Raw genomic sequence first — 26,481 nt, forward strand, 5'->3', positions numbered from 1 at the left:
AAATTTCTCGATTACCCTTTCGTTGGGAAAGAGCTAAATTTCTGATAGGGATGAATGGAAGAACTAAACCAACGTCTACGATTGCACTATTGTGTATTATCTCGGTAGTGCAAACATATTTACTGCTACAACGACAAATGATGCATCTACCCTTGAACGTCTTTAGCTTGTCTTATCCCATTCTAATTGGGATTTGCAAGTATCGATTTGACGATACTTACAAATGATCAAAATTGTTCAAGTCGTTATAATCAATTCCTATGTCTAAATAGAGATAAGAAAATATCATTATACGCTCCTAGTACGAGTTTCTTGTATATGTGGAGATTTTGGTGATGTATGGTGATTATCGATTGATGTGACAAGTCTATTCGCTTTCTGTTGGTTCAAAAGGACAACATTTTCACCTCTTGGTGCTGGAAGGTATTCTAGTTAACCTTGGGTACGTGTCTACCCTACTACACTTCGTATTGCCTTGAAGCAAAAGCACTGTTTAGAAGAACCGTTGACGTTGGAAGTACAATCGTGACCATTAATTATTCAATCACCCAGCAAATGCTCGGTTGCATGAATCTTTACCGTGGTGATTGAATATCTCGAAAAATACCGTTGTAGTTGATGTTATGCATTCGGTCCAATTTTCTCATACTCTAGATTTGATAGACTTGCTTTGATCCTCAAATTTTCTAGTATTATTCTAGCCTTCTTGACGTAGTTACTTTCTCACTAAGTTCGAGAGAACTTCACTATGAATTTGATGGCTAAGGCACTACAGACTACGTTGGCTCGACTAAATGATAGGTATGCCACTATTATATCTTATCAGGATACATGTTTTATTTCCAAGTGTTTGGGAAGCCTTCTTGAAGGCCACATGTTGTAAGTTGTAGTTGACTATATATTTCCCTTAGACTAACAACCAGTCTAAACAGACTATCCAGACTTTCTTGTTGTGTTATGTTTATCTGCTTTATAGTTGTAGCATGATCGTATTTGATACTTATCTTCGCTAGAAATACTTGTAACTAGGGTTACAAAATTGTTGGTCTTTGTTGTGACACTATGGAGATTTGGAATGGAGATTCTTTGCTTAGCACTTGCTTGACTAAGGAGTTTTACAAACAAGTGTTCAATTGTGAGAGTGCACGTTATAGAAATGTTATCTTATTGTTGTTGTTACCCAAAAGAGGTAGTGTGTGAGCACGGTAGAGGCTTGACTAGACGTTTTTTGTGCATTTCCCAAAGGGGGCATGATGGTAATATTGCACCCTCAGGAGTTATTTACTTGCTTATCATCACAATAGTAATTGTCACATCCTAGCCCGGGCCCTCACCACATCCCAGGCTCGACTCCATCATAGCACGATATTGTCCGCTTTGGGCCCCGAACATGCCCTCATGGTTTTGTTTCTAGGAACTCACACAAGAACTTCCCAATGGGCCACCCATCCTGGGATTGCTCTCTTCCGAACGCGCTTAACTTCAGAGTTCCGATGGACCCAGAAGCCAATGAGCTCCCAAAAGGCCTCGTGCTTGGTAGAGATGGGAATATACATATAAGGTTTACAGGATCCTCACGCCTGGGCAATGTGGGATCTTACAATCCACCCCTCTTAGGTAGACCTGGCATTTTCAACCCGACCCGATCCGACCCGTTAAAATTAGTTTTCGGGTGGGTGATAAACGAGTCGGGTGGTTAACGGGTCAACCCGTTAATCACCCATTAAATAACGGGTCATTTTTGGTAAACCCGCGAAACCAGTTAATCACCTGTTTCACCCATTTATTGAGGACTTTTGTGTAATTTCAATAGTTTTAATAGAAACCCTCAGAACTCAGTCCATTTCCACTCTCACCAGCCACTGCACAAATCAACAAACAAACAGCTAAAACCCATAAGTGGGTCTCGCGCACGTCGTGCTCCTTCCCTTCTAGCGTCAGGCCTCCGGTTATCTCCCTCATCATCTTCTTGCAACTTCTCTTTTGTCCTTCCTCAAGATTGCTCCTGGTAATCCTCTCTCTCTCTAAATATGGGTTTATTGTTGTTTTGGATCCGATTTCTTATGTTTTTGTTTCTAGGTTCTTCTAAAAGTGTGGATCTAGTTTTGTTTCATGCTGCTTTCGTTGTCTCTTTTTTGTGGGTGTTCAAAATTAAAATTGCTTCATGGGTTTGATGGTTTGAATTGTTTGCAAAATTGTGGGTTTTCGATTGTTTTCTGAAATGGGGTTGTGTGAAATTGGACTACTGAAATGGGTTGTGTGAAATTGGACTACTGGGTTTTTGATTAGTTCTTTTCATACTTGTGAATTTCATACTTGTTGCCACTAGATACTGCCAAAATGAAGACTATTTTCATACTTGTGAATTTCATACTTGTGAAGGACTCACGATCCTTCAAATTCAATAGGAAGACAGCTGCCACTTAATGAATAAAAGAAAGAAAAAAATAGTTCACAGACCATACTTTGTTATTTCACAATTATTGTCCTCTTTTACATATATCTATATATAGTTTACTTGTCATCAGTTTTGAGACGTTTTTCAAAGGAGAATTCTTGAGAGCCCTACTTTCTCACCAGTTTCCTGAACATCAATTTGAGTTTGGAGTTTATACTCCCTCAAAGTGAACTGCCTATAAGTTAATGGTTCATTACCGCAGTTTCGGACCACACACTTTCATTTTGAAGACCATTTTAAAAATGGTTGGCAGCAAGTCTTCATTAGTTCTTTCTCTTATTACTTGTGAATGTAATAAGAACTTGAAATTTCAGAAAACTATGAAAATAGTCTTATAAATATAGCTAATAGCCTAATCCCCAATCATAGGTTTTTGAATGGCTTGCATGGGGTAAAAAGAACACTCTAAAAAGAAACGTAAAACCGAAGGAAATAGGGATCATCCACCACAACAAGAGAGATTCATCCTGCTTTTTATTAAGTTAACTGTTAACTAACATGCTGCTCTGCATTTTCGTTGTCTCAGCTTCCTTGGCATCTATTGCATTTTATGTTTATGGTTAGTGCAGATGGATATTGAGGAAGAGAACACTGAGGCTATGGAAATGTCAACAGTCAATCTAAGTGATTACGCAAGGTACAACAAGTGCACCAAGTCCTTCAAAGAGAAAGGCTAAAGGTATACAAGTAGGTAAGATATGTCAAAAGAGATCTCGGGTTTGGACTTTGTTTGAAGAATTGCATGTTGGTCCTGATAATAAACAACACGCGAAGTATAAAAACTATGGGATAGTTTATGTATGTGACAGTAATTGTGGGATGAAAAACCTATTGAATCATATGGACTCGTGTAGTAAAAAACATCCCATTGATATGAAGAAATCTCAAGTTGGACTGCATTCTCCTCAATTTAACCATATTAGTCTTTGTGAGCTATTGATTGAGGCTAGAGTGAAGCATGATTTGCCTTTTAGGTTTGTTGAATATGAGGGCATTAGAACTTTGTTTAAATACATCTCCTGATATCAAACTGCCCTGTAGAAATACCGTTAAGAAACATATGTTGAGGATGTTTGAAGATGAAAAGATAAGACTTCGAGATTGTTTAAATACAATTGAGGGAAGAATTTGTTTGACATCGGATCTATGGTCTTCTGTTGCAACTGATGGATATCTCACACTCACAGCTCACTTTGTTGACAAAGAATGGAAAATGCACAAAAGAATTTTAAATTTTTGTCATATGCCTCCTCCACATACTAGGGTTGCTTCGTCTGAAAAAAATTAATGCCTTATTAGTTGAGTGGGCGATTGAAAAGAAACTGTTTTCCATTACTTTGGATAATGCCTCTGCAAATGATTGTTTTGTTGAGCTATTGAAGAAACAATTACATTTTAGAGGTTTGCTATTAATGGATGGAAAGTTCTTCCATGTTCATTGTTGTGCTCACATCCTAAACTTAATAGTCCAAGATGGACTAAAGGAAATTGATGGATCAGTGACAAAAGTTCATGAGTTCATCAAATATATAAAGTGTTCAGAAGCGAGAAAAAATAAGTTTTTTGCTTGTGTTGCACAAGTAGGATTGGCAGGTAGTAAAAGAAGGTTGAGACAAGATGTGCCTACTAGATGGAATTCAACATATACAATGATGGATAGTGTTATTTTCTATCGTCGTGCTTTTCTCGATTTGGCACTTGTTGATTCTAATTTTAGTTCATGTCCTCATTGGAAGAGTGGGATAAAATAGAGAAGATTTCCAATTTCTTGGGGTATTTTTATGAAGTTACTTGCTTATTTTCCGGAACAAATTACCCTACATCAAACTTGTTTTTCCCAAAAGTGTTCAAAGTCCATTATTGTATTCAAGATGCTATGGAAGATTGTGATGATTTCATGAGACAGATGGGGAGTTATATGAATATGCAGTTTGAAAAATATTGGTCAAAGTATAGTTTGATTCTTGCTACTGCAGTGATTCTTGATCCTCGCTATAAATTGGAATTTGTAGAGTGGGCTTATGACAAGCTTTATGGTAAGGATTCTAGAGAGTTGAAGGATGTTAGTGGCACATTGTTTGCACTCTTTAGTCGTTACATGGACAAGTTCTCTCATTTTCTTGTATCCAACCCAATCAATCAAACTCCTACTCAAAAAAAAGTTGGAGACAAACTTTTTGAGGTAGTATTCATATTTGTTATTCCTATTTTTATATTTTCAACATGCATCTCTAGATTGTTCGTTGACGTCATTGTTTCTATTTTGTTTTTATATGTAGGAATTTGATAATATTTACCAAGATGGGTCAACTTCAAATGAAAAAATTGAATTACGTCTATATCTTGAAGAAAAGAGACTTGATAGAAAACAAGAGTTGGATATTCTTTCATGGTGCTTGATCAATATCGAAGTTCTTTGTTGCCTGAAACCGTTCAAGCCTTGCTATGTACTAGAGACTAGCTTTTTGGCAAAGGACGTAAATTTTATATTACTTTGTATTTTTTTTCTTACACAATAGATTATAATTGTTTTCCTTTTTTTCCTTTTATGTTTAGCTTTAGAGAAAGAGAGTGCTGACTTGGAAGAACTCACTGAAGAAATTTTTGACATGAGCCTTAACGAAAAATTGGGACAATGCTCCAATAGTTTTAGTCTTGATTAAGCATGGTATGTATTTTCCACAATAAAGTGAAAACCTGTTTTGTTTTCCTATGAATTCAGTACTTCCAACATCTTTGTTTATTTGAATTTGATGTACTGGGTTGAGTTTAATTGTGTTTTGTGGGTGTGTTGCAGATTTTTGGGTGTTCGATATGCAAATTCTTCCTTGAAGTAGCGATGTAATTGGGCAGTACATCTTGGTGATGTTGAATAAGGCATAAGATGTTAGACTGTTAGTTAATTAGTTGATTTGGAAAACCTTTACAGAGTTTTATTAATTAGTTGATTTGGAAGATTTTTGGGTGTTCGATTGCCCCATGGCATATAGCTATGCTTCACATTTTGTAAAACCCTTATGGACTGTTTGATTGCCCCCATGGCATATATGTAGTCTGATACATACATACATACATACATATATATACATACATACATACATACATATATATATATATATATATATATTGTTAGATTGTTAGTTAATGTTTGTAATTTTGGGTAAAAGATGTGTAATTTGTATTGGAATGCAAATGTAAAACAAAAAAAACAAAAAAAATTGTTAACGGGTGAAACGGATGAAACGGGTGACTTATTAGGCTTAACGGATTGGGTTCGGGTGACCCGTTAGCTTAACGGGTTGAGTTCGGGTGGCCCGTTAGATTAACGGGTCGGGTTGAATCAGACCTAAACCCAATAAACCCGACCCGTTTACAGGTCTACCCTTAGGGGCTCGACGTCCTCATCGACATACTTCCGGCCAGGGATTGGCTCTGATATCAAATTGTCACATCCCGGCCCCGCCTACGCCGTAGCACAATATTGTCCACTTTGGGCCCCGACTATGCCTTAACGGTTTTGTTTCTGGGAACTCACACGAGTACTTCCTAGTAGGTCACCCATCCTGGGATTGCTCTCACGCGATATCGCTAAATTTCGGAGTTCCTATGGAATCCGAAGCCAGTGAGCTCCCAAAAGGTCTCGTGCTTTTACTTACTTTCGGAGTACGCAACACTCAGGAACGTAGTTGAAAATGTTATTTTCAGTTTTAAGTATCAGTACAACTACTCTAACTTTATGTAGTTATATGTATGTATTTTTTACGGGACATTAGTACATATAAATATTTTTTACTCTTTGTTTTTGAGAAAACTATTATATTATAGTATTGTACTAGAGAAGAAAAAGAGTATGAATTGGAGGCATGAAAAAAGGAATAATGCACTCTGAATTGTGACGAAGCGGCATTTGCCCTTTTTGTACAACCACTCGGACTTGATTTCTTCGTTAGTACATATATTTTATTCTTCCCTATTTTTGAGTCTTGTGTAACTAATGATTTTAAATTTCGGAGATGAAATTTTCTTAAGGAGGGTAGATTGTGACAACTTGTCCCTAATTTTACGTTTTTATTAATTTTAAAAATGTGAATTTATGAAAATACCCTAGAGGCAAGGACTTTGACTTTCGTTGACCATCGTCTAGAGAGACGTCAGACTTATTGTTTTAGCGTATCCTCATAGTACTCGTTGGTATGAACGCATAGGCGAAAGCCGTTTGCGAGTCCGGATTATAACGGTATAGTTACGGACGTTTGAAATTGGTTATTCAAAGTTTAGTTTTAATTAAATTAAATTCCCACTTTGTCAGATGAGGCCCAATCAGCCTTCAGATAAGGGAATGGTGGACCAATTAAATTAAAGGGACAAGGAACCAATTAGAAGAGAGGGAGAAGGCAGCAGTCAATCAGGAAAAAGAGGGATTTCTCCCCTCCATTCCTATCAGCCTTTCAACCCGTGCAACCTAGTTCGACCTCCCATTTTCCAAGGTCAATTCTGACCAACTCTGGTGGAATTTTTCAGCACCACCACCACCATATTGAAGCTCTCATTCCCCTCTGGAAAACCCACCCAAGAACCACCTTGATTAACCACGGGATATGTTTGAGGCCACGAGAATCGACGAAAATCAACAGTGCTTTGACCACTCTTTTCAATTTTCTGGCCAATTAGCAAAGCGAAGGCCAATGCCACCACTTGGGCTTTGTAGCCCATCATCCCTGGAGCAAATCCCAACCAACCTTGACCTCGTTGGACCACTGTAGATGATGAATCGATGCCGAGAAGCTTTAAGCACCCGCCGGCTTTGTGGGCAAAATTGACCATCTTCCGTCCACTTTTAGACTTTGTGGCAAGTATGAAAGTTGTTTCTCTCTTTGAGATCTTCATTTTTGTGAAATTTGAGAATTTTTAGAAATAGTGAAATTTTCCGGCGAACCGTGGCGGCTAACCACCGCGTGCGGTGGCGCGTGGGGCGAGACCCTACCTGACCATCTTAGTCTAATTTGGATGCTCCAATTCTATATTTGACATCCGTTTCGTGAAATTATGATGTTTTAATGTAGTTTCGTAGTTGACCACCTAGTTGGCCGTCATGGGGTCCTTACATGAATTGACGATCCGACCATTGGATCGTCACCAAACCTTAGTACCTTATAGTACGTAATATTTGAGATATTAAATGTGATAAACGCTGTTATATGGTTGGGATATTACTGTCATAACATTCATACATATTTGTACATGCTCATCTGTTGCACTCCGGTGTTAGTACTCTGCCTAGGGCCAGGGCTAGTCCTTCACGTGTATATGTTTACATCTGCATTATTCGCTCACCTTAGATCTAAGTTAGGTGCCAGTCATATCGTACATATTGCATTAGGCAATTCCGACTCATATGTGACCGCGCCTCGACGCCAGTCTTAACATGATCGTAGTACTAGAGCGTATTGATTACACCCAGTCCTGTCATACAGGTTGCATTATGAAACTCTGACTCGTGTGCTAGCATAGATTGAAGAGCAATTGATTATACTTGATTATCACATGATTATATTACTATGGCATTTGATATATCATGACTTGGCATATTTATGGTTATAATGTTGTTGTATTATTGTTTACATACTTATGTAGTTTGTTTTAAGGAAACTATACTTGTTTTACGGCAATGGGTTAGTATATTTGAAAATAAACATCTTTACAAAATGTTGTTTTGCTGACCCACTCAACTTTGTTTTTCACCCCTCCAGGTTTAGTAGTTGTGCTTACGTGTAAACGAAGATTCTGGCAAATCGCAATAGATGGTTATCTTTAGTGGTATTACCCTTACCCTAATTATTGTACTGTTCTTATGCTCTACCATCATGTGTGAAATTGGTACAATCCCGCTCACCTGCACTCTTTTGTTTAGGCACTTTTAGGTTTAAATTTATTCACATTCTTTTTCCACTACACTACACTTTATGGCTTCATCACCCTCCTTGTGTCGGCCAACACAACTCGATTTCAGAGTCCAAGTGGACTTTCCGGGTCGGGGTGCGTCATGGTACATAAAGTTTTTTTGGTCCTAGAGTCATACCTAAAGTGTTAATTTTGGGACAGCCTTATACATCCGTTAGTCTGGCTGTTAAATCTCCCATTAACTGATGACGTGGCGCCATGTTGACAATGATTGGGCACCACATGTCATTAAAGGGTCCATGTCAAAATTAAAAATTCAAATAAAAAAAAACCCCACCTGTCTTTTACCTCCCCCAAACCCCTCCCTCCCTTATTTCCTTTGCAACCCGTACCCTCCCTTCTCTCTCTGTAACCCGTACCTTCCCTTCTCTCCTCTGCAACCCCTACCCATCCTCCCTCATCTCCTCTGATCACAATTTTCATTTGAAAAAACTAATTAAACTGAAGAATTCACAAACCAATTTAACAATTTCAAAATTCAAAATCGCCAATTTCAATGAAATCCGCATTAACAAAAAACTTCAAAAATCTAAACTTTGATCTTGAACCGATCCCAATCAACTTTGCTCATCGAAAACACTGAAGGAAGATTTGTGAAAAACAAGTTCATTTGAGCAACATCAACAACATGCAATTAACAATTAAAAGGCGGAATCATGTTTATATGCACTCAAAAACAAAACTTAACCCATGAACTTCAAAGCCTAGTAGATAGGTGAACCAAGACTCAACTCAAAACAAAGTGAGTTGAGAAATCAATACCTTTGTAGATTCCTCTTTGCATAAGCAAAGGCTAATCACCCAAAGAGAGGGCCTTCATTCCTTGCATCTTAGATCCATGGATTTGGATGGATGAAAAGGTTTCTCCAAGTTCCCAAAATTGAGAACCTCTAAGTCTCCACACCAAGGTAAGATTGGAGAAGAAATGAGTGACCTTGAGGAAGTAAGATTGCTAGATGTTTTCCTCAAGGGTGGCCGGCCATTTCTAAAGAGAAAGGAGAGTTTGTGTTTCTCCAATTTCCCCATAAACAACCCTTTATGAATTTTGGCTATTAAGTCACACTTATACCTTAATTCATTTGAGTGGCAAACTTGTAAATAAGTCAAAACCCACTCTTTCTCTAAATGGCCGGCCTTAGGGTATTCATTGGGCTATTTGGGCCTTTGTGAATCATTATTCATTAAGTTGTCATACAACTTAAGTCAATGGACTTGACGTTCGAAGCCCATTGGGCCTTAAGGTCCAAAACTATCCCGAGGTCTTCAACGAACTTATTCGTTTGATTAATAATCATATTAATTAATCCTTGCCATAAATAATTAAACCATTTAATTATTCTTACTCATCTCCGTTGAATCTTCAATCTCTACCTTACACGGTGTACGATCCATTAGGTTCCTTTTAGCGAGGCAGTGGGCGATTCAAACTCTTTCAAATCGATTGTGAATTGAAACTTACTTTCAATTCTCCCGTTAGTGATAATACACTTTTAGGGCTTCCACAAACCATGGTTGACGCCTAGCAGCATGTCATGGTTACCCAAGCTAATCAGAAGAGGTGGAGAACCTATTCAGTTTTAGGATTACAAATGCAATACGGTCTTTCTCTAATACAATACTCTTGACCACATTGTTTGGTTTGATAGTTTATTCATGTCTACTATCCAATGTGAGTCTTGTGCTTATATGATTACCTTGAATGTGATTTGGAACACATTCCTAAATCTCATTCATACTTTGGCCAAAGATTCTTAATCATATCATAGAGTATTCTCCCTCAAACAGTTTGAAGGTTAGAGATCCCTTGTTGCGCATTCACTTGCCTCCATGGCTAAGTGGCTTAACCCCGACGATGCCGTGGACACCCTCCTGATGGAGTGACTTTGACATAATCAAAGATTAAGGACCTAACCACAAGACAACTGTGATGCCTCAGGTCAAAAGACTAATTTGCATTATCCCAACCATGAGTTCTCATGTGACATGAATATGAGAACTCTTCGTTGATCGTGTTCAGTGAACTCATTCTCTATTGAGCACCTACGTACTTGTCTTGATGTCACACACACCAATGACTCGAGACTAGTCACTCTCCCTGAGAGAAGACATAGCACGTACTGATCTTAACGGACTGTCAATGCCCAATTGACAATCCTATGATCAGGAACGTTTAGGATGTGTCAACGAAAGAATGGTCTCATGAATCTAACTTCTTTAGATCGCATTCTTCCAATCACATATTCCTTGGACTTATCGTTTAAGCATATAACATTTATATGAGACGGCTCAAACAATAATCTTTGCCCTTTACATTTAAACTACATTAGTTTGAAATGTCCGTAAAGTATCATTATATGATTGGTTTTAGGGCACATTTCCAACAAACACCACCAATCCCAATTTTCTCAATGTTTTAAGATAATAGAATATAGAAGCAAGGAAGAATCTGATCAAAATTTCAATCGGATTGAATTGAATCAATTTGGATTGACAAAGTCAATAATGGAAGGAAAATATGTACTTTTTCCTCACATTTGCTTTCACAAGAATCGGGAGCGCGCTGAGCATAGACGAGGAGATCTCGGGTCTGTCGAACTATGACGGCGGGGGTTTTGGGCTTGGACTTGAACATCCCCTTCATCTTGTTGATGTTGGCGCTTTGGCTGCGACAGGGCAGTTTATCCTGCTGATGGTGGTTTTGCTGTCGATGCTGCTGCGGAGGTTACGATGGTCGCTAAAGGAGCTGAGGCAAGCTCTGGATCAGAGGAGATGAGGGAGGGTGGTGCAGGTTGCAAAGGAGAAGAGAGGGATGATGGGTGGGGGTTGTAGAGGGGAGAAGGGAGGGTACGGGTTGCAAAGGAGAGAATGGAGGGTACGGGTTGCAGAGGAAAGAAGGGATGGAAGGTGTTAGGGGGAGGTAGAAGACGAGTGGGGTTTTCTTTTTTTTTAATTTTAATTTCCAGTGAACCCCTTAATGACATGTGGCACCCAGTTATTGTCCACATAGCACCACGTCATCAATTAACGGGAGACCTAACAACCAGACTAATGGATGTATAAAACTGTCCCAAAATTAACACTTTAGATATGACTCTGAGACCAAAAAAATTCATGTACCAAATGTTGAAAACTATGAAACTTGAAGGTAGTAAACTAGATTTACCCAAAAAAAAAAAAGAGCACTTTATTTACATATGCTGAGTTAATAGTACGAATTTTATGTAAAATTATCAAATTTATAGATATTTAAATAAAAAGTTTAATTGTAAATTTTTCGCATCATTCACTATAAAATAAGAAAATTATTTTATTAGACAAAAATGATCATTTTTATTGCAAAAACTAATTCTATAGCTTTTAAATAAGAATTGGTAGGAAAATGAAAGATTCTAGATTGAACCACATTGTTACAGAAGAAAATGGATGGACTATTTTGCATACAAGCGGCATTACGGATCAAGGAAATTGAACTCGAGATTTTGAGTGCATATTGAAGCTCTTATGACTGATTTGGAATTGTTTATTCTCGTAAGTGTTTCTACTAAAAGTACTTTTATTGTATAAACATTGAAACTTCTTATATAAATCAAAATGCTTTCTATAATAGCACTTCAAAGCAAATTATTAAGAAGTACGTAATGTGTGCCTATCTAGAGAGCGCTTGTACAACCTATAATCATGTGCAATTTTGTCATTTTGTTATCAGTCTCAAATATTGTCGTTTGACCAACTAAATATCTAAGATGTACGGAATAATTTTTAAGGAAAATGATAAATAAAAACTATTTTTAACTTCTCATACACCCACATTTAATTATATCCTGTTATTTCAATTTGATTTATTCAATATAAAGACCAAAAATAAAAATATGTTGAGTGGCTAAAATGATGCGTGAAAATCACTTTTTGTTTTAGTAACAAACCCTAGTAATGATTGCTTGTGAGTTCAAATCTTCCGCACTCAGGTTGTGTGGTCACTCAGTAACTTCTATCATTGATTGACCCGTTCATAAACTTTAATCTCGTTAGCTCTACTATCGTAAACTTAACACATGTCAATTAATGATAAAAGCTACGAATAGTCCACGCACAAAGGACTGTAGAAGATTGGCTCTCATTGCTCCTTTGGTCGATATCAACTTAATGTGAAGAATCATATTATTTAAAGAAAATGTAATTCACACAAGTGTTGTGCTTTCATATGAATCAACTGGAGACTGCCAGTCACTCATTTATGTCACTAGAACAAACCCAGATCATTACCCCTAATCCTGGCCACCCAAAGCCAAAAACCTTATTGGGCAGCAATCCAGGAATACCTACACACAGAGAAAATTAAACCCACAAATTTGGCTTATGAAACTCGGTGTCGAAACGCCAGACGCCGGCAGGACACATTCACCGAGTTACACTGGATGAGACGGGCCAGCAAAAACAGAGACCTATTCCAGCAAGCAGCTCTATCAAAAACAGCTGCTAAAAGCCAATGACAGAGACTAAGACACACCCCCTTCTACCATTATCAACACCCTCCCACAAAACGTTTCGGTATGAGACAACCCATAGAGCATCAGCGGAGATCTAAACCGAAAATTATTATTTTTCTTAAACTCTATCCGGACTATACACTAATGTCCCATCTACAACAGAACCTGCCCATTTCCAAGAAGAGCCTTGTTATCATTCATCTGTAATAAGTAGGTCAACCAATTCCAAAGCTCCGTTATCCATTCATCTCCGTAAGTTCCAACCATCGGCAACTAGGTTAACCAGTTCAAAACCCAATCTATCAGAGATATGAGCTCATGTACAGCCTTGCCCCAATATCAACGGGTCCATCATCCCCTCCGATTGCATGAAGCACTACAGGAAATGTTGAAAGAACACAGAGTGTAAGGGGGAAAACCACTGGATCAATTTCACTATGGGTGGCTACGCCAACATCTTGGACCACGGCACCCTCTTTAGGACTATTACCAGTTCCGCCTAGTTCAGCTTTGAGGTCATAAGGTCTTACAACCAAGGCAACATCTTCAAGCGCCCTCCACTTACCAGGACTACCTCTCCTATGTGAGCGTCTGTTAGAACATAAATTCAGCACCAATGTGGATGTAGCATCAAGCCATTCTACCATTAAGCCTTCAACTTCATCATAATATATTCGACGTTCAACCTGAAGACATGTAGTAACAGTAAATTGCATATGGGTTCCCATGCTATAGTCGCATAAAAATTACACAACTGAAAACAGCTACTTACAGCAAGCTTGTGAATATAAATGGACATGAATCTAGGCCCCACACCCAATACTCTTGCTTCTGATAATACAATCTGCAACCGATAAATGACAGCCAGACATTAAGCACAGAAGACAACTAAAACACCTAAAGCGTAAATGCAAAATGAAGGCAGCACCAAAGAACAATAGGACTGCTTGTATTCAAACCACCTAGCTCAGGTAGACAAGAATCAAGAGAAGGGTGGCATAAAAAGAGGACACAATGGGTCCGGCAACACCATTATATGAAGTCAGATAATGCTATGGTCAATACGAGACAGCACAGTTGGTCTATTATGGGAGTCATTACTTGTAATGGCACATAAAACTACAGAAACGTCATTCTATATCAGGTTACAGATGATGGAAATGAGGGGCAAAATTTCTTAGCACACTGCCCTCCAGCTAAAGAGTAACAATGAAAACAGAGATTTAACATTTAAAAATAAATCAGAAAGTATAAGTAGAAAACAACCGTACCTCCTTTTTCTTCAGCAGGGCCCACATGTAGAGCTTATCACACGCATCCTTGACATGTCTACTAGCCAGCTTTCTTTCATTGCAATAAGCAGCAACATCAGTAAGCATTTCAGAGCAGGGAACTCTATGCTTTATTGCTGCAGCAGATAGTGCTTCCTTGATTTCACAGGATTCAGCAACATTCTTATCAAAATAAATACCAGTGAAACATCTCATTTTAACTTCATCCCCCCTACTAAAATTATTCAACAGTCTCCGATGTTTCAAAAATAACTCCTCTGCCTCTACGGCTGCAGCCAGCGTGCGATGCACCACAATATCTGGATACCGACGCAGTGGAGATGTAAAATGAGTGTACAAAGGAACAGCAAGTCCATAGTGACCCCAATCATTTTCTCTGTCTTTTAATTCGCCGCTACAAAAATAAGAAGCCAACTGCATTGGTTTTGCAGCATAACTCATAAGAATATTGAATAGAACAGCATCATCCTTGAGCTCTTCCCTGATTCTCAGCAATGATTGCTGGAACTGCCCAGAAGACGACGTATCCAATTCCAAACCATGCTTAGAACAAAATGCTTCAAATTCCCTGAGTTTGCGCATATTAGGTTCTGGGTGCCTCCGCAATAATGCACTCTCAGGAAAAGCTCTAGATATGACTTCAGCCGCTGTTGTGTTTGCCAAAAGCATAAACTCCTCAACAAGAAAATTTGAGTCCTTCCGTTCAGAATACATGCTATCATATGGAACTCCACATTCGTCAAACAGAATAACAACTTTAGAGCTCTCAAGCTGAAGAGCCCCATCACTAAACCTCCTTTCCTTCAAAACTCTGGAAATTTCAAGAAGATCTTTAACAGATCTAATTACATCAGACCATTCAAAATGGCCATGCAACTGAGGACAGCCGTTTCCTAAAATGTTAGAACTTTCCAAATTAAGTTTCCCATTGATAATCTCCTGAGCATGTTCATAAGAAAGTTTGCAACACGATCTTATCACAGTGCGGCCAATCCATCGGTCAACAACATCCCCAACATGGTTGATGTCCAAGAAAATTGAAAATGCAAGTCTCTCTACCCCTGGGTTAAGCGAACCAATATTCTCTGAGAGCACAGGAGGCAACATTGGTAATTTCCGCTGTGACATATACACACTTGCTGATCTAGATTGAGCTTCTTCGTCTAACGGTGTATCGGGCAAAACAAAATACGACACATCAGCAATGTGGATACCAACTCTGAAAATTCCATTGGATAATTTCTCAACTGAGAGTGCATCATCCAGATCAGTAGCAGTTGAAGGGTCGATGGTTAATATGCATAGGTTTCGAAGATCCTTTCTACTTTTGATTTCCTCCTGAGGCACCTCCCACGTGAGATGAGGAAGTGATGTAGAACTGCGGTAGTATTAGGGTGAACAAGGGTGTGATGGGACCGAGAGGAAGTAAAAGATCGAGGAGACGAGTAGGGATCGAAGAGACGAAAGGAAAGGGAAAGAAATCAGGAAGTTCTAGTAAGGAGATTTTTTCATTCATCAAAAATTAATTAAAAGATTACAAACTGCTCTATTTATAGAGACAAACTTTGTTAAATTAGGAAAGTAATTTAACTAATAAGAATTCCTTTAACAACAGGGAATTCTTAACTAAAATAGGAAAACTAATAAAAGGAAAGCTAATCCAAATAGAATTAGGAGATGCATTCTGCATCATTCTCCCCTACTGAAAAGAACTCGACACAGGCGAGTAAACGAATATTAAGGACAACGACGACGTTTGTAAGTATGGATGATAGGAGGACGGGATGCTGCCAAATCAAGATCCTTAAGAGCATCTTGATAATGGTGCAAAAGACTGGAATCCAACTCGCGAAATTCATCTTCTGTAATCCAAGTATCCTCAGTAGCAGGTTTTCCCACCCAACGAACCAGATAACGGGTCAATCCTCCAGTAGACGAGGTCACAACTTCATGATCCAAAACATCAGCAATCTGCTCTGTAGGGGCAGAAATAGTGGACGGAAGTCGTGGTGCCATAGGAGGAATGGAACTCTGAGTAACATCCATCGACAGAGGTGGAGAAAAGGTTCCCCGATAAGGAGATAAATCAGAAACATTAAAAATGGGACTGATCTGCATCGTGTCAGGTAACTCAATCAAATAAGCATTGGACCCAAGCTTCCTAAGGACACGATAAGGACCCATCGAACGAGCATGAAGCTTTTTAAAAGATTGCTTAGGAAAACGCTCAGGACAGATCCGCACCATAACAAAATCCCCCTGCTGAAACTCCTGGTGACGACGATGAGCATTAGCTGCCAGTTGATAACTGTCGGTGTGCATGGCTATTTGCCGACGGACGTCATCATGCAGCTGTCTAATATGTTCAGCAAATGACGTAGCAGAGTCGGAGGCGCGGGTAGCCATAGGAAGAGCAACTAGATCCATAGGTGATCGGGGAGAAAACCCGTGAACAACCTCAAAAGGACTTTTACCGGTGCTTCGATTAACTGAATTGTTATAAGCAAACTCAGCCACAGGCAACAAGAGATCCCAATTACCAGGCTTGTCCCCAACTAAACAGCGAAGTAAATTCCCAAGACTGCGATTAACCACCTCCGTTTGTCCATCCGTTTGGGGGTGGAAAGCGGAAGAAAACTTCAAAGTAGTCCCGAAAAGCTTCCACAAAGTTTTCCAAAAATAACTAACAAATTTGACATCACGATCAGAAACAATAGAGACAGGGAGGCCATGCAAACGAACTACGTCCTTAAAAAATAATTTGGCCACATGAGAAGCATCGGTATTTTTGGCACAAGGTAGAAAATGCGCCATTTTAGAAAAGCGATCAACTACGACAAAGATAGAGTCATGGCCGCGACTAGTCTTAGGTAAACCAAGCACAAAATCCATACTAATATCCTTCCAAGGAGCATGAGGGATTGGTAGAGGGGTATACAGACCTGTATTACGTTTGCAAGATTTAGCTAGTTGACATGTGCGGCATTGTGAGAGAAGCCGAGCAACATCACGTTTTAACGACGGCCAATAGAAACGATCTTCCACCAAGGCAATGGTTTTATCTTTACCAAAATGTCCAGCCAAACCACCACCATGTAGTTCCCAAATAAGGAATTCACGAAGAGAAGTACGAGGAATGCATAATTGGGTTTTCCGAAACAAGAACCCATCCCGTGTGATAAAGTCCACATACTCATGACGGTTACCGTTGGAAACTTCATGGAAAATAATTCCAAAATCTGGACACGACGAATATTCGGCCTTAATACGATCAAACCCAGTGACCTCAACTGTCATTGTGTGCAAAATAGTAGCCACACGACTAAGGGCATCAGCTGCCTTATTGTCAATGCCTGGACGGTGTCGTAAAACAAACGTAAAAATCTGTAAATATTCGGACCACTTGACATGTCGACTGCTAATGGTGCGTTGAGAGTGGAGATATTTCAAAGCTTGATGATCGGAATATAGCACAAATTCGTTGGGCAATAGGTAATATTGCCAATACCGCAGGGCCTGTACCACAGCATAAAACTCCTTGTCATAAGTAGAATAACGTTGCTTTGCTGCATTAAGTTTCTCACTAAAGTAGGCTACTGGATGTCCTTCTTGGCTAAGCACGCCACCAATTCCGACTCCGGAAGCGTCGCATGCCACTTCAAAGACTTTAGTCAAATCAGGATGTCGAAGAACAGGTGCTTGACTCATCTTTTGCTTCAAAATTGTAAAGGCCGTGGTAGCTGCAGGGGTCCAAAGAAACACTCCTTGTTTCATACAATCAGTTATTGGTGCCATAATAGTACTGAACCCGGGAATAAATCGGCGATAAAAAGAGGCGAGACCATGAAAGCTGCGTGCCTCTGTTAATGTCGTAGGTGTTGGCCAACGGGTAATGGCCTCCACTTTAGTGGGATCGGTGCTAACCCCAGCTGCAGAAATATTGAACCCCAAAAATAGAACTTGCGGTTGAAGAAACGAACATTTGGGTAAGTTAGCATACAGTTTCTCCGCTCGTAATGTAAAGAATACTGAATGAAGATGTTGAAGATGTTCTTCTCTAGAGTGGCTGTATACAAGGATGTCATCAAAATAAACCACCAGAAATTTGCCAATATAGGGCCGTAACACATGAGTCATTACCCTCATAAACGTGCTAGGTGCATTGGACATGCCAAAGGGCATAACAAGCCATTCATATAAACCATCAGGGGTTTTAAACGCGGTTTTCCACTCATCTCCTTCACGAATTCGGATTTGATGGTAACCACTGCGAAGATCTATCTTAGAAAACCATTGGGAACCAGCCAAATCATCCAACATATCCTCAAGTCGCGGTATTGGGAAACGATACTTAACCGTAATTTTATTTATGGCACGACTATCCACACACATTCGCCAGGAGCCATCTTTTTTTGGTGTAAGGAGAACTGGAACAGCACAAGGACTTAAACTATGACGAATAAAACCCTTAGCCAGCAACCCCTGGATTTGTCGATTTAATTCCGCTCGCTCAGGTGGGTTCATACGATAATGGGGAAGGTTAGGAAGTTGTGAACCAGGAACAAGGTCGATGGCATGCTGAATCTCTCGTGCTGGAGGTAGTTCATCTGGTAAGTCCTCAGGTATAACATCAGAGAATTCCGTGAGTAGCTGCCGTATGGGTTCGGCCAATGGAGTGGGAGTACATTCCGAAACCGGTTTAAGCAAGAGAGCAAATACCACCCCCGTGTCTTGTATTTCCTGTGTAAAATCTACAGGTGATAAGATACTTAAACGATGCTCCGAAGCCTTTCCGTTTAAGGGCAGTGTCGGTTGAACCTCCTTAATAGGTTTGATGGCTGGATTGGAAGGCTTGAGGGTTATGTTTTTCCCTTCATGTTGGAAAGTATAGGTGTTCTCTCGGCCGCAACTTTTGACGTTACGGTCATAAAGCCAAGGCCGGCCTAGTAGCACATGTGCAACACTCATAGGTAGGATATCACAATAAAGTTTCTCGTGACAGGGACCCAATTGCAGAGGAACAAGACATCTTTCAGTAACAGGTAACCTAGTTTTATCTACCCAGCCGACTTGAAAAGGATGGGGATGTGGTTCGGCCTGAAGGTGAAGACGATCGACGGCAGCTTTCGAAATCACATTCAGCGTACTTCCCCCATCAATAACTAGCTGGCATCGAGTGGTACCACAAGGGACATAAGTCTGGAAGATACTTGTGCGTTTCCATGAATCAGGAGGTGGAGGTGTAGATGCTGAATAAATGCAACGCATAACACGTAGTTGTTGCAATGCTTCTTCCTCACAACAATTATCAAGGTCGGGATCATAAATAGGTTCAAGGGGCTCCACATACTCATCCACCCGAGGGTCCTCAATGTTGGAGCTAATATTTAAAGTTCTGTGGGGGCAACGGGATGCTATGTGGCCCTTAGCATGGCAACGATAGCATTCGAGGTGAGTAGCCGTGGCTGGAGCTGATCCTTTCTCTATGGCAGGTACCGTGGGAACAGGTGGACCAGTGATGCCATATTTGGAGCTTGGATTACTGCGGTTTGGAGCAGAAGTGGAAGGATACCCGGGAGTCCCGGTGTACCTACGTTGTGGGCGTAAAAAGATTTCAGCTTCCAATGCATGGCAATATGCATCTTCCAAAGTGTACGGACGGAACCGACGGACTTCACGCTTGATATCGTCACGAAGACCATGAATAAAACGAGACATGGTGATGTCGGGTTCTTCACGAAGCCCCGCACGTATTTTGTGTTCAATAAAACGAGCGTGGAATTCTGTAACGGTAAAACTTCCTTGTGAAAGGGTCCATAACTGATCATACAATTGATGGCGATAAAATGTAGGAAGATATTGTTCGCGAAGCTTGAATTTCATCTCGTCCCAAAGAATCACAGGCTGTTGTCCCAGTTGGTATAGTTGCTCCTCCACGGAATTCCAATATTGTCTAGCGGCTCCCTGTAATGACATCTTACCAATGCGTAGTTTATGAGCATCCGTCAAATCATACCAAGCAAAATAATCTTCCAAGCCTTGGATCCAATCAAGAAACATCGTAGGATCCCCACGACCATCAAAAGTAGGAGCGATAGGTTTGATGTGGCGGATGATCTCGTTGTCAAACTGGCGAGGAGGATGAGGGTACTGATCATGTGGAGCGGGTGGTAGGTTTAGAGCCTGAGGAGTCACTGGAGGAGGACCTATTGTATGTTGGTTATAATGGCGTGGCGGCATAGACCCAGTGGAGTTAAGCGGCATGCCGTAGGACACTGCCTTTAATTTAGGATCCACCGGTGGAGTGGGCAAAAGGCCACTTGTTGGTGGTGGCGTAGACGAGCTTGGGATCACGGTGGAGGAAGACGAAGTTGCAGCGTGTTCAACCCGAAAGTGGTTGATAAGTAACTGAACGGAGTTTTGAAGTTTAGTGATGGCAAGGTCCGTCGTTGAACGATGGGCGTGAGCCTGTACCAACTCTTCTTTGAGGTCAGTGCTGAGTTTAGAGAGTTGGGTTTCTATGCCCGCGATATCGTCCGTGACTTTGTTTTGGAACGTATGACATTGCTCTGCAAGGTTGGCCACGGTTTGGGGTGCCATGGCAGGGATCAAACGCCAACGAAAGGGATTGTAGGCTCTGATTACCAATTGATGTAGAACTGCGGTAGTATTAGGGTGAACAAGGGTGTGATGGGACCGAGAGGAAGTAAAAGATCGAGGAGACGAGTAGGGATCGAAGAGACGAAAGGAAAGGGAAAGAAATCAGGAAGTTCTAGTAAGGAGATTTTTTCATTCATCAAAAATTAATTAAAAGATTACAAACTGCTCTATTTATAGAGACAAACTTTGTTAAATTAGGAAAGTAATTTAACTAATAAGAATTCCTTTAACAACAGGGAATTCTTAACTAAAATAGGAAAACTAATAAAAAGGAAAGCTAATCCAAATAGAATTAGGAGATGCATTCTGCATCAGGAAGACAGGAAAGTGATTCATGAGAAAAATCTGATGAATTAATTGAATTTTGGAATAAAATTGCTTCAAGTTGTGGCTGTACTTCACCTGCCCGGCCAAAAGCATTCAAGATGACAGCTTGGGGAGCAGAACTTTCCTCATCCCATTCATCTATTCGGGCAGCAAACAACTCCATTTCGATTGACTCATCACCATTCTCCAATCTCTTCTTGATTGAATCAGGCAGGGTTCTCACAAGGACCACCATTTTCGGAAATCTTGGGTCAGTTGGGGTCATCTGAATGCACTCGTCACTAGAAAATAATGCATTTTTGTTCTTTCTCATGTTGTTTCTGCAAACTTCCCTGTAAGCAATCCACTTCTTAACATGAAGGAAACCAACAACAGAGTCTCGACGTGGAGACCTTTCAATGATAGCAACAACCCTGCCAGTTGGTCGTTTTGAAGGGAATGAACTGATCATGGCACATATCCTCTCTACTGCAACTGCAACTTCATTCTGCTCACCATGAGAACCTTCTTGTAAAAAATCTGAAGCTGTGGGGTACCTCCCAGCAACATGATCATAACTTGTTTGTCCAATTGGCTTTGAAGTAATAGATTCACCAGGATAAGTACTTTCCTGAGGAAATGAGCCCCTCTCAGGAAGCAGGCTTCTTCTACCATTAGCATACAAATCCACCTCGTCTACCTTAGCTTTACCTTTGCAGTTGAGACCAGAAATTTCATTAGCTTCTTGTGGTAAGTTAAAATCCTCCACCAGTGCAGAACTGGTACAAGTCCCAGCTGATCCTTTCATCCTCGTCCATAATGCCAAGGGATCAACCTTAATCGCCACAATGTCTCCTTCCATCTAAATATAAAAAAGTCAATGCCAAGCAATTGTGAGCTCATTGAACTGTATTCCCAACACAAAAGAAAGTCACCATAAAAAAATACATAGAAATCATGAAGGCTATGCGATCCAGTAAAATAATGAGGCTGTCAACTCCTTAAAAGTATAGTAGACGAAAAAGCAAACAAGCCAAAAGGTTTCCAAGTGAAGATGCAGAATGTAAAAGAAAATAATTCCAGACTTACAGCTCTATTCTGCTCAGCAAGTCCATCAATGAGAATGTCTGTTGGTACACCATCAATTTTGCAATAGGCCTACAAGCACAGAACACAGTATGCATACTACATAAGAAAGGTATGACGGTGAAGCATTGGGAAATACTAACCCCACAGAATATATCCAAACATAAACATAGAATAAGATCACAAACCTCAAATCGGTTGTGTGCATTGACTCGAAACAAAGCTTTAAAAGCATCACCTTTCTGAAAAAATAACATAATAAATGAGTCACAGTGATCATTTTCTTCAGCAACCATACAACTTCAAACAGGTTCATATATAATGATTAATGAGTAAACAGATTCCATGGAAAAATGAGTAAACACAAATCAAGACCAAATAAATATACCTCTAGAGCGTCATTAACAGCCTCCATGGGCCAGTGTGAAGTAAAACATTTTCTTCGAGCATAACTCTCAGCATGATGAGGAGGGAAATCCTTGAACATTCCAGGCGATCCTCCACAAGCCACAGGTTCAGGACAAGAATTTGAAATAAATCTTCCAGCAGGATCACATGGGAGAGAATGTTGATTTACCGAAATTTGCACATCCTCATGGTTGACTTGCTCATTGATATGCACTGTTGGCAATGAATTGAAGGCCAAATTAGATGCTTTTATCGTTCCGTGCTCATCTGGAGGATGCATGTCTAACTGAGGTTGCTTCAAGGATGTGGTTACATGATTAGAAATTCTTCCATTTGCCAGGCACTCAGATACTTCAGTTCTCGGACTAGCTGCTGCAATTAAAGAGACAAAGATAAAATTCAGAACCAAAGAACACAACGAAGATATAGAATAGAAAAAGAACAAATCACATCAAAATAATGCTTCACATAAGCATAAGAAACAAAATTCAGAAAGATATTCACTGCTAAGAATGCATATAACCCACTAAGTTTTTCCTAATATATATATAATATTATCTGATTAATTTGTACTTATTATTCGAGAGAGTAGTAGATACCTCCATCAAACTCCAAATTTATCCAATCAGGCAGTGATTACCTTAGCATTTGCAGGATAATCTCACTCCTTGACCAGGACTTAGATTACCCAGCAGCCAAACAGCACCAATAGGCTAGTGACATAAGGGATAAACAGAAACAACACAAAAACAAGAAGAAAAATACCAAAAATACATAGAAATCACCTTTCTATTTTAACTAATTCAAAAAACCCAGTTTGCACCATCAAAACTCAATAATTAAAATAAAAATTTAATCTTTGCTCAGTGAGAAAAAGGGGAAATTGATCAAAGTACCTGAAGTGGAATTTTTTTGTCTGGATCGGCGACTGGGTCGGCGATTCTTCTTCTTCTCCTTATCGCCGTCTTCAACCCTTTCAACCACCGCTTGAACAACCGCGTCTTTCATAATTTAAAGAACAAAAAAAAAACCCAAATTCCAAATAAACCCAGAAATTAAAACCCAAAAAAGATAAGATCTTTTGGGGAAGATCTGAATAGAATTGGGGCGTCTTCCGATTGGGAAAAAATATACACGGAAGAAACCGCAGAGAGAAAGATAGAGAGGAATTAAATTAGTTAAAAAGAAAAAATAAAACGCAAAAAAGGAGAAGAAGAAGAAAACGAGAGGGAAGAGAGGAACTTAGGGTTTTATAAGAACAGAGAGTGTTAGAGGAGTGAAAGAGAGAGAGGGGGAGTGGGGGCTGTTTGGTGGAGGAGGGGTGGCCTCTGGTGGGGGGAGAGGAAAAGGACGTGATGATTGGTCGGCTAAGCTAACGAGACATGACTCATGAGGCGCCGACTTTCGATTCCTTTGTCGTTTCCCTTTCCTTTCTTTCTCTCTCTCTCTCTCTGCTTTTGTTTTTCTTTTCTCCCTTCCTTTTCTTTGCCTTTGATTTTTTCTTTTTTGGAAATGCTTTTGCTTTTCTTTTCTCGCTTCCTTTTCTTTGCCCTTGATTTTTTTTTTTTTTAGAAATTTTGGTTATTAGGTGGTTGACAATAATTTAAGTGTGTGTGATACTAATATTAATATCACACTTAAATTTTACTCATGAGTTCAATATATTAATATCACATTTAAATTAATATATTAATATCACACTTAAATTTTTCGAACCATTATAAAAGTTTGTTTTTCGTATGAGCTAATATATCAGTATCACTCTCACTTTTTCCTTATATGAACTTAGAACAAAATTTAAGAAGAATGATATTTGACACTTGTTTCATAGTTGTGTGGTAAAAAAATACATTTTTAATACCTAGTGGGGGGTTTAAAAAAAATGTTTTTGGAGTTGAATATAAGATAGTTAGACAAATGGACATGTTTATAGTATGATATTCTATTCAGATTTTGACCTAAAAAGAAGAAAATTTAAAATATATATTTAGAAATGAAATAAGAAGGATATACTTCAAGAAAAAATATATTCAGTTTTTTTCAGACTTATGTCTCGTTGTCAATCAAAAATATATACTCATGTTACAATACAATTAGGTAATATTTTTGTTTCTCATAAAATTAAAATCGAGATTTGTAAATTAGTCCAATTTATTAAGAAAGTGTATTACCCCCGAATAACCATCTTTGTAAACTAGAATAATTTAACACTGAAAGATTCAAAAAAAAAAGATTAAAAATCAAAACCTCCATATAGGGATACAAATCTTAATCACAGAAATGTCATGATAGGGATAAACACACTTGAAGTTTATGCAAAAATCCTCAAGTGTATTGGTTTATTCATTGTCATTATTTCCAATTGTTAAAGAAAAATGTCACCATGTGTGTCTAAAAGAAATCCAGCTACTTTCTACAAATTATTTTTAATTTTTATAAATATGTTTTTTATTTTATTTTATGTTTTGCAATTAAATTAGTTTCAATTTGAAAGGGCCTAAGGTAGCTTGGGCCTAGTATTTTATCGGCCCGGCGTTAAGGCGAGGTTCCGTGATTTCATGTAGACATTGGTTCCAACCTTCTTTTTTTTTCTTTTTTTTTTTTTTATGAATAACGGTGATGCTATCTACACATCATAAAACTACCTCAATTATTGCGTCAGTTACAGTTTTATACCCTTTAAAAAAAAAATCAATATCATACCTTATCTTTGAATTAGTTGCAATGTCATACATTCCGTCAGTTATCTGTCAATTCTTTTGTTAAATGCTGACATGGCTTAAGACGGGTCCCACTTTTTATTAAAAAATATTTTACCCTTAAAAAACACCAAAAAAAAAAAAAAAAAAACCCCGAACACCCATCTTCCCTGACCCCTTGCCCTTCCCTGCAACCCAAATCCAAAACCCAGATCCCTTTCCCTTCCCTTTCCCTGCAACCCCCGACCCTTTCCTCACCCACGCCAACATCTACCCCCCCAGACCCACCTCCTCCTTCTCTACCGCCCACCCTTCTCCCCAAAATGGACCGACCCAAACGCCGTCGACGAAGAGGGGAGGAACATTAAAGGTTGCAGGGAAGAGGAAGGGGAAGGGATATGGGGGAAAGGGTCGGCAGAGAAGGAGGAGGTGGGTTTTTTTGGGGGGGGGGGGGGGAGATGGCGTGGGTGGGGAAGGGGTTGGGGGTTGCAGGGGAAAGGGAAAGGGAAGGGGAAGGGATCTAGGTTTTGGGTTTGGGTTGTAGGGAAGGGGAAGAGGTCGGGGAAGATGAGTGTTTGGGTTTTTTTTTTTTTTTTAGGGTAATTTTTTTAATAAAAAGTGGGTCCCACCTCAAGCCGCATCAGCATTTAACAGAGGAATTGATAGACAACTTACTAAATGTATGACATTAAAAAAATTTAAAAAAGGGGTATGAAACTATGACTGACCTAATAGTTGAGGTAATTTTATGTAATTTACCCTTACTTTTTTGACAATTTTTTTAACTTTTAGCTGTCAAATTAAAGGTAAAATGTATGTTTGGATAGCGCCACCCATGAAATTCATGTGAGAAAATGATAAAATCAGAAAGTGAAATGACTTATGATAGGGTTTTGAATGTATTGTCCTCCATTTATGCCTAGCCTAGCTTTAGCTAGCTAGCTTATATTGCTTTATAACTTGAAAGAGTTGGTAGTGCCACTTCTTTTTTAGTCATGCCGCACATCAAGAGATATGTTGGAGCCAGTCATCTATTACCATAAGCTTCTTTTACCAACTTCATTGCAAGACTACTTGCTACGCCACAATAATGGGTTTGTTTCATTCTTTGGCATGATAGCATA

General features: G+C 39.3%; 1 protein-coding gene across 1 annotated transcript; it reads right to left on the reverse strand.

Moving 5' to 3' along the window:
- Nucleotides 1–12,554: 12,554 nt before the first annotated feature.
- Nucleotides 12,555–24,153, reverse strand: LOC125467958 (DIS3-like exonuclease 2). Its single transcript, XM_048579428.1, has 8 exons — nucleotides 23,555–24,153; nucleotides 22,639–23,030; nucleotides 22,439–22,492; nucleotides 22,254–22,322; nucleotides 21,174–22,026; nucleotides 14,178–15,562; nucleotides 13,679–13,750; nucleotides 12,555–13,592 (listed from the first exon to the last, which is right to left on the reverse strand). The coding sequence occupies exons 1-8, from the start codon at nucleotides 23,664–23,666 to the stop codon at nucleotides 13,209–13,211; spliced, it is 3,321 nt and encodes a 1,106-aa protein (XP_048435385.1). The 5' UTR covers nucleotides 23,667–24,153; the 3' UTR covers nucleotides 12,555–13,208.
- Between the last annotated feature and the right edge of the window lie 2,328 nt (nucleotides 24,154–26,481).

This window comes from the organism of the source record quoted next, unplaced genomic scaffold (genome assembly GCF_019419815.1).
Source record: "Pyrus x bretschneideri cultivar Hongxiangsu unplaced genomic scaffold, Pyrus_bretschneideri_v1 Contig132, whole genome shotgun sequence".
NCBI classification, from domain to species: domain Eukaryota; kingdom Viridiplantae; phylum Streptophyta; class Magnoliopsida; order Rosales; family Rosaceae; genus Pyrus; species Pyrus x bretschneideri.